The sequence below is a fragment of the Biomphalaria glabrata genome, chromosome 9 (genome assembly GCF_947242115.1).
Source record: "Biomphalaria glabrata chromosome 9, xgBioGlab47.1, whole genome shotgun sequence".
NCBI classification, from domain to species: Eukaryota; Metazoa; Mollusca; class Gastropoda; family Planorbidae; genus Biomphalaria; species Biomphalaria glabrata.
In genome coordinates this window covers 41,607,812-41,617,348 of record NC_074719.1, presented here as the reverse complement: position 1 = coordinate 41,617,348, position 9,537 = coordinate 41,607,812, and the positions used below count along the sequence as shown (strand labels likewise).

The window sequence follows — 9,537 nt, the reverse complement described above, 5'->3', positions numbered from 1 at the left end:
TAACTTTTCCAATGCAAAGTCTTTCTTAAAATAATTATGATAAATTCATGTGAAATTACATAAACTCTGGAAATGGGAGGGGCGGTAGAATGAAAACGATTAATCCTCGCTCCTTTAATAATTTCTGCTAAAGATTGCATTTGGCATTAAAGAATAAAAAAAAAAGTAGGGCGACTCGATATAAGAATTTAATTTATAGTATATATAAATTATAGTAGTGGCAGACTTTTTACATTTTGTAAATTCTAAACTATAATACTAAAAGAAAAAGTATTGGTTTGTCCGATGGGGGAAATGCAATTGCATATATCGCCCTTCCCACCTGGTGCAACCCTTTTTCATTTAAATTTACTAATGATAAAATTTGAGATTAGAGTATGGTACGACATAATATACAATGGGTTCACATATCAATACGTAGTTTATATTATATAGATATTCAACTAATTTTGTTCACAAACTATGATTCTCCATAAAAATACGACCCCCCCCCCACTAAGAGGGCTAGAGTGGGAAGGGCAGTACATGCAATCGCCCTCCCCCCAACCCCACCGAATCGACCAAGATACCAGAAAGGGAGCGACATAATATAAAATTTATAGATTAATTCAACTAATTTTGTTCACAAACTATGATTTCAACTATGATTTCTCCATAAAAGTAGGACCGCCCCCCCCCCCCCCCACTCAAATGGTTTAGGTGAGAAGGGCAGTAGAGGTATTCGCCCCCCCCCCACCCCCAAACGGTAAACAGGGAACGACATAATATAAAGATCGGTTAAAATATTAATAACAAGTTTTAATCATATAGATATTTAATTGATTCTGTTAGCAAGCTGTGATTTCTACAAATAAATTGGACCGCCCCCCCACTCGAAAGTGTATGGGGGGGCGGGATTGATACCATTGCCCCCTCCCGACCCCACCAAATCGGTCAACATACTAGAGGAGGGGGCGAAATAATAAAAAAAGAAGGTTGAAATATAAATAATTAGTATATATTATTAACATAAGTAATAAATTTGTATACAAATTGTGTGAATTCTATACTAAAATTCGTCCGCCCCCCCCTTCGGGGGGGGGGGGGTCGGTCGAGTGGGGGGGGCGATCGCCCCTACCGCCCCCCCCTGGATCCACCAGTGATACAAGTATCCTCTACTCCAGAACAATCAACACAATATCAGATATCCCTGACCCCCAACACACTATTTCTGGAAAACTACATGAGCATTGTACAGGTATATGAAAATCAAACTAGATAATTCTCTACCCTAAAGTCCATTATTTTTCTAAATGTTAATTCTAAGTGATTAGGATCAAACACCTTATTATTATGTAGACATTTGAGCCAGCTAGCCCAAACAAGATTCCTGTATTCGGAAACAATAATCAAGTTAAAGTTATGTATCATTTTATTTTTTAGTTTTGGCAGATTGTTTAAAATAATAGACAAGTTAACATTTACTTAATTGCCACAGTTTGCTTCCAATGGGTCCCTTACAGTACTTCTAACTTGAAGGAATAATGGACATTCCAAATACATATGTTTCTCATTATCAGCATTTTCAAGATGGCATAATATACATTCACGGTCATTTGCCCGTCTTCTAACTGTAGGGGTCATCCCAAAGATAAGTCTATAACTAATCTCTCTGGCTTTTGGTGGGATATGTCTGCTATGTAGGTTTATGAATGTGTCCTCGAATTCTGTCACCCCAAGAACTCTTCCCCACTTAATCCTATTCACTAGGCTTTCATGTAACAGCTTTTTAAGTGTTGTGTATGATTCTTTGGTTTTGTTGTGTATTAAATGTTCATTACCAGGTAAAATTCTTGAAATAGATCTGTAAAATGGATGAGTGACTGTACCAAAATAGTGAGGAGTATCATTGTGTATTGGAAGAAGACTACTTAGTCTTAAACCATAATAGTAAATAGTCAAGGGAAAGTTTGTTGGGTTTCTAACTACTTGACCTACAAATTTTAGCCTTAGCGAATGTATTTTTGTTTTAACATCTTGCAAGTTTATCCCCCCATCCTCTTTGTTTTGAATGAGTGTAGTGTGCTTAATGCTCCTAATAGTGTTTTTAAATATAAAGCTTCTAATTAACTTGTTCAGCTTGTTTATGAATTTTGGAGGTGGCTCTGTAATGTTAGCTAAATAGACAATCTTTGGAATGACCAAACTATTTATCAATACAGCTCTACCAAATATTGTAGAACCTGTGTGCTGATAAAGTTTAATCAAGTTTGAGGCTTTGACATACATATTCTCCTAATAGAACAAAGGACTTCTGCTTTACACAAATCCATTTTTATTTTCTTTCAACTTTTCTATTTCCCAAATAAGGACTTGAAAACTGAATTTATTTATACTATAATTTTGACATCAAGAAACAGGTCTCATTATTCTAAATAATTAATAAACACTCTGCTGTAACATCTGAATACTCTTTAAATGTGAAGATGATTCATTACTACATCAATGTAGTTCTGTAGACCATTTTTGTCTAATTGTGTACATTCTCTCCCTTACCTAAAGTCTCGCCTAAAACTGATGCTCGTCGAAAACAAGTTTCCATCTTTTCATGTGCATGGCGCCCAGGGCCGGCCTTACAAATAGCGGAGCCCGATATAATAGATGCTTGCGGGGCCTCTCTTCTAAATTTTAAACTCAAACAACTATAACTATTAATTAAATCATTATATCAACGTTTATTAAAAAAAAAATGCATAGGAAGCAAGGAGTATGGTAGGCGCCAGTGAGTTAATGAAGTTAATCGTATGATACACTAAATAAGTTAAACCTTAAAATCCTACATCTCTAATAGCCTGTGACAATAGCCATGACTTATAGTGATATGCTAAATGTAAGTTAAGGGGCCCCTGCCAGGTGCGGGGACCCAATTTGGAGCAATCGGTCTAAGACCGACCCTGATGTGTGTGCTTGTATATTGCGTGCTGTACTAAATAATTTTACTCTGCTCTCTTTTTTTGTTTCTTTCAGGAATCACAGAAGAGCTTCCAAGTCAAAGGTCAACACCACCACACTCTTACGCAAAATCACTCATCTAATCACAGACACACACATTCATATAATCACTCGCACAGACACACACACGCGTCATTTCAGTAGAGTCCACAAACTACTATTCCTATATGATGTCTTTCATAGGCCGCGCGCTAATTCTGTGTGTGCATTATTAAATTAAACCATTTTAACTTTAATGGGTTCCCGCGGCCTTCTGATTTACTGAGCTCCTGGAAATCTCCTAAAATTGCAAAATATACGAACAAGTCCTAGAAATCTCCTGAAATTATTAATACCACCTTGAAACTCATAAAAATCTCCTTAAAAATAAAATAGGTAAAATTGTATTTTAGGGGTTTCATCCAATATGGTAAATGCCAATCCTACGGGCGATAAAAAAAAACAAAACCCGGCGTTGTCAGCTTTCATTTAATAAAAAAAAGGGCACCATTAGGGTCGGTCTTAGACCGATTGCTCCTAATTGGGTCCCCGCACCTGGCAGGGCCCCTTAATTTACAAAGACACATTTATTTTGTAAAATGAAAAGCTTAATTTTTGACTTATTATCCTTAACCCTAACCAGACTAGGCCCCGCGCAATGCATTTCGCATAGGGCCCCTCATTTGTTAGGGCTGGCCCTGTAAACATGTGATTATTTAAAACGTGTTGAAAGATTGATGAACGGAGTATAACTAAACTATATAAATATAAGTTACGTCTAAGATTGATGAACGGAGTATAACTAAACTATATAAATATAAGTTACGTCGGAGTGGACGAAGGAATCCAGATGACGTGTCCAGATTTGTTTTTTATTGATAAATTAACCAAATGAAGAATACGACTTTGGTCGTTTAATAGGTCACATAGGATGTTAAGAAAATGTTTAGTATTTCAGGCATTTTAAACATACATTTTGAGTGTTCAGGATTTTTTTTTTGTTTAATTTAGGGCGAGAAGAACTATTGCATACGCTTTCCAGTACCAGATATAAAGTTGAAAAAAAATTTGGGGGCATAAAAATGTTGGAAATGCTTTGGCTATTTCGAAAGAAAAGCTTCATGATAATTGAAAACTGAAATACAAATACACTTCACACTCTTCAAACTCATTTATCCTTTGTACTGTACTGTTCATCTTTTACAATGCCTTTATATTCTGTACTTTAATCTCTAACAGCCTCTTTGTCTTCTGTACTTCAATCTCTTCCAGCCTCTTTGTCTTCTGTACTTCAATCTCTTCCAGCCTCTTTATCTTCTGTACTTCAATCTCTTCCAGCCTCTTTGTCTTCTGTACTTCAATCTCTTCCAGCCTCTTTGTCTTCTGTACTTAAATCTCTTCCAGCCTCTTTGTCTTCTGTACTTTAATCTCTAACAGCCTCTTTGTCTTCTGTACTTCAATCTCTTCCAGCCTCTTTGTCTTCTGTACTTCAATCTCTTCCAGCCTCTTTATCTTCTGTACTTCAATCTCTTCCAGCCTCTTTGTCTTCTGTACTTCAATCTCTTCCAGCCTCTTTGTCTTCTGTACTTAAATCTCTTCCAGCCTCTTTGTCTTCTGTACTTCAATCTCTTCCAGCCTCTTTGTCTTCTGTACTTCAATCTCTTCCAGCCTCTTTGTCTTCTGTACTTCAATCTCTTCCAGCCTCTTTATCATCTGTACTTCAATCTCTTCCAGCCTCTTTATCTTCTGTACTTCAATCTCCTCCAGCCTCTTTATCTTCTGTACTTCAATCTCTTCCAGCCTCTTTGTCTTCTGTACTTCAATCTCTTCCAGCCTCTTTGTCTTCTGTACTTTAATCTCTAACAGCCTCTTTGTCTTCTGTACTTCAATCTCTTCCAGCCTCTTTGTCTTCTGTACTTCAATCTCTTCCAGCCTCTTTATCTTCTGTACTTCAATCTCTTCCAGCCTCTTTGTCTTCTGTACTTCAATCTCTTCCAGCCTCTTTGTCTTCTGTACTTCAATCTCTTCCAGCCTCTTTATCATCTGTACTTCAATCTCTTCCAGCCTCTTTATCTTCTGTACTTCAATCTCTTCCAGCCTCTTTATCTTCTGTACTTCAATCTCTTCCAGCCTCTTTGTCTTCTGTACTTCAATCTCTTCCAGCCTCTTTGTCTTATGTACTTAAATCTCTTCCAGCCTCTTTGTCTTCTGTACTTTAATCTCTAACAGCCTCTTTGTCTTCTGTACTTCAATCTCTTCCAGCCTCTTTGTCTTCTGTACTTCAATCTCTTCCAGCCTCTTTATCTTCTGTACTTCAATCTCTTCCAGCCTCTTTGTCTTCTGTACTTCAATCTCTTCCAGCCTCTTTGTCTTCTGTACTTAAATCTCTTCCAGCCTCTTTGTCTTCTGTACTTCAATCTCTTCCAGCCTCTTTGTCTTCTGTACTTCAATCTCTTCCAGCCTCTTTATCATCTGTACTTCAATCTCTTCCAGCCTCTTTATCTTCTGTACTTCAATCTCTTCTAGCCTCTTTATCTTCTGTACTTCAATCTCTTCCAGCCTCTTTATCTTCTGTACTTCATTTTAATTAACGGATTTTCCAAGATAAATGCCAGATTCTGTTTTGTAATGTAAACTTATAAATTATTTATTAAAAGTACGAATACTTTTGTTTAAAATGACGAACGTTTTTTTGTTTGTTTTAGATTGAAAAGAATATTTATAATACCTCCATCAGCACCAGATGAGTAAGTTGCAGTTTCTACATCAAAGCTATTTACTAGTCATGACTAAAACGTTAAGTTCCTCTTTCAGACAGATGCTTCTGTGGCCCACGGTTAACGAGGGTGTCATGTGGCCAGCACAACAACCAACCGCCTACATTTCCCCAACTAATGTCAGGTACTTATTAGAACTGGGTGGACTCAGAGGCGCTCAAAGATTCTAAAACTAAAAAATCCCCGTCTTCACCAGGATTCGAACCCGGGACCAACGGTTCATGGTTCGAAAGCCAAGCTCTTTACCATGAGGGCCCCTCCTTTGTGCTTGCCTTCACTGTGGGCCCCTCCTTTTTGTTTGTCCTCCTTGAGGGATCCCTCCTTTCTGCTTGAGGAAGTTGACCATGTGGTATTTTGGTGTGCATGTCCAAGCCAGAAAAGGCGTCTACTACTGCAACTCTCCCGTCATTTCTTAGATAACCATACCTTTGTGGATGTTGCTTGTGGTATTTGGTGTGCATGTCCAAGCCAGCCAAGGCGTCTACAATAACGATTTCCTGGCACCTCACTCTCCATCTTATTTGTTCAGAATCTATGTTGTGCATGGGTGGTGCAAGAATTTGTTCCTGACCATTATCTTCACGACTTGATTATTGGGTCTTTTTCTCGTGGTAAACTTACCGATTCCTAAAAGTATTTAAACATTAGAATAAGACAAGGGTGACGGAGGTAACTGAAAACTTGTTCTTGACAGATTAAAAAAAAAAAGCCAAACGGTGATATTTACTCAGTTATTGACCGTAAGAGACCATCTCACCTTCACTTTTAGTCTGTTGAGCCGTTGGGGAGCGACCCATAATCAGTCGACCGTTTTTCTCCATTCTTTTTTTTTTGTCTTTAGCCTTGAGAAGAATCTCTGACAGTGACAAGTCAGTTTAATCACATTGTGACGTTACAAGAATTTTCCTAAGTTTGTTTCCTTTTTTTAGTATTGGTAGAATAAACGAGGGAATGACATTATCCCAGTTGAAAACTTTCTTGGTAAATAAGGTTTAAGGTAAGGCTTATCTTCTTGTCCACTTGGCTTGTGACAGGGCGGGAAGGGGAAGTCTTTAAAAGGTAGAGTAATGAAATAAATGTCACAGAACAAGAAAAACGAAACTCTAAACTAACAGCTTTACTATCTACATCTCCACTTAGCCACCCCCCTCGTAAATTTAAAATACATAGAGAATATTTGCATACAGGAAGATTGGCTTAAAATGATTTTTTTTTTATAGTTTCATCAATATGTGGATTCCATGACAGTTTTTCATTTATTATAACACCTTTAATCTAGATTTAGATCTAAAACTAGGTCTAGATCTAGATAGATCAATGTCTAGTTTGTATGACAAATGACAATGAAGATATCAATTTTTATTTGCAAAGGGGAAAGTATTGTCGTCTGTACACAATTGTAGCTTAATGAATTTTTTTTTTCGTGCTGCCAATTTATCTAATTTTTTTAGAAAAGTAAATCTTTTTTAGTTTCTCTTTATTACAATTTAACATGTTATTAATTTTGAATGTATGGATAAGGTTAATAATTATTATTTTAAAAGATATAAGCGTACGCTAAATGAATATATGGAGATGCTGTGGCTGAGGGGTAAAGCACTTGGAACAGGAAGTCCCGTGTACGAATCCTGGTGAAGACTCTAGGTGGACCACTTCTGGGGCCGACTTTGAGTTTGCGTGTCCACACAAACTATCTTTGTAACCATGTTTTTTTGTTATTTTTAGGCCTCCGCCATGCAGAAAACTAGACGAACGATGCTATTTTGATGCATCGTGCTGCGGTAATTTAAAGTGTCGATCGTAAGTATCCTGTTTTACCGTTCACAAGCAAATCAGAAGACAATGTCTATCTTTATGACACATAGAATGGAAATTCACAGCCCGCCACCCTTATAGGAGTACGGGCCGCCAACAATCAAATCTCCATTGTTCCCTGTCCAACAGTTCCCTGTCCAACAGTTCCCTGTCCAACAGTTCCCTGTCCAACAGTTCCCTGTCCAACAGTTCCCTGTCCTGGACCATTCTTTTCATCTTGTTCCAGGTGTAACTTTAAAGTGCCTCCAGTTCACGTCGCCTGGTGCTTCTAGGACGCCCTTTCTCCTGTCTTGTGGGTTCCACTTCAACGCCAGTCTTGTGGTGCTAGTTGGTGCTTTGCGCAAAGTGTAATCAATCCAGCCCCCCCCCCCCATCTTTTGTTTTTGATGTTTTCTTCTACAAGTGCTCGTTAGGCTCCGACCAAGAGTTCGGGAAAACCCGAAGCTCACCACAGCGACCAATATGGAGGTCTACAAGACATGCCTTCTTAGCACGCTACTGTACGGCAGTGAGTCGTGGACTACCAACACAAAGCAAGAGAGAAAACTAAACTCACTCCACTTGAGCTGCCTTCAAAGGAACGTGAAAAAAAATATATATGGCTCCTTTTGTCTCCAATGGATGCGCCCTAATGAGTCACTGGTTTTGGCTTAATCTTGAGACGGGGCAGAATCTGGTGTGGCTAATCAAGCCAATTCTAGAACGGCAGACTTTGCCACAATTCATACATGTGTATGCCTCTGATTCAGGACTAGCGGATGTTAAGCAGAATTGTGATGAAAGATTCTATTCAAACTTCAAAAGACCCAGAAAAATCATTAATTAGAACTATAACCTTCAAATCACAAGCTTGGTGATACGCTCATGTCATATGACACACAGTAAAGCTCATATCTCAATAATAAACAAAGGTCTATGCCTCCAAAGAATTCCTCATATAAAAATACTTTACTTATTGTTTTTTTTAACCTCAGATATTAATGTATCGTATTTTTCAAGTGTTCAAGATTTTGATAATTCGTATTTTGCAGTTTTAGATTTTTTATGACTTACATCTTACATGTAACCGATTTGAATGCTTCATTGTTTCTGAAATGAATACCTTCGATATTGAAGTATAAAAATGTGATGTTTCAGATTTTGTATTAGATTTGGATATTTAAATTTTTACAAAGCTTATATCAATTCACTCTGTCTCTTTCTGATAAAAAGTGTGTACACGTTATTTCTCCTATGGAAAGACAAATCAATTTTAAAAAGTAACAAATTATTCAATTATTTATTAGAAATTTATTACACTGCTAAATACCAACAAGGAAAAACTAATGCTCCAGTATTCACAGATTTGGCTAACTTTGTTGGGTTTAGGTCCCCTTAAATAATTGTTTAACGCTATTTCTCCCTCACGCGTTCTCTGATCAAGTTCATACATTAAACAATTATGCATTGCACCTAACAAAACATGAACCAATAAAAAATAACAATTAGTCAATTAATTATTGGGAATTAATTATTTTCTTTGACATATAATAAGGAGAATAGCTTGTACATTATTGATAGGTATAGTTTTAAGGACAGAGTTCTTCACCTTTAGATAAGCATCGTTTTTTTTGTCAAGGATTTTCACAAAAAATATTTAGTCATGTCTTAAATATTACAAACTATTTACTCTTTTTTTCTAGAAGAGAGATCTACCGTATTATGGACAAATCAAAAGGGGTTCTCAAGTCGTGGGTATTTGAATGCAAAGTATACGAGGTACCACAGGAACCTATTCGTCATTATTCTTAATCTGAACACAAAGAAGTCAATCACATTGTACAAACAAACTTTGACTTGTGTGAATTTATTTTTTGTGGTGTTTAGTATCACAGCGCTCTTGCTAAGATGTCAGATGTTACAAGATGTTCCTTCGATCTATCTCTAGATCTCTAGATCTAAATATGTCTTAGAGATACAATTAACTAAGATCCTT

General features: G+C 37.1%; 1 protein-coding gene across 1 annotated transcript in view; it reads left to right on the top strand.

Moving 5' to 3' along the window:
- Positions 1 to 9,391, top strand: part of LOC106066034 (uncharacterized) — a 14,776-nt gene extending 5,385 nt beyond the window's left edge. The window contains exons 3-6 of the mRNA XM_056042910.1: positions 3,007 to 3,034; positions 5,676 to 5,717; positions 7,473 to 7,547; positions 9,245 to 9,391. Coding sequence (XP_055898885.1) covers positions 3,007 to 3,034; positions 5,676 to 5,717; positions 7,473 to 7,547; positions 9,245 to 9,353 — 254 coding nt within the window. The 3' untranslated portion in view covers positions 9,354 to 9,391. The remainder of the gene's footprint in view (positions 1 to 3,006; positions 3,035 to 5,675; positions 5,718 to 7,472; positions 7,548 to 9,244) is intronic.
- Positions 9,392 to 9,537: the final 146 nt, after the last annotated feature.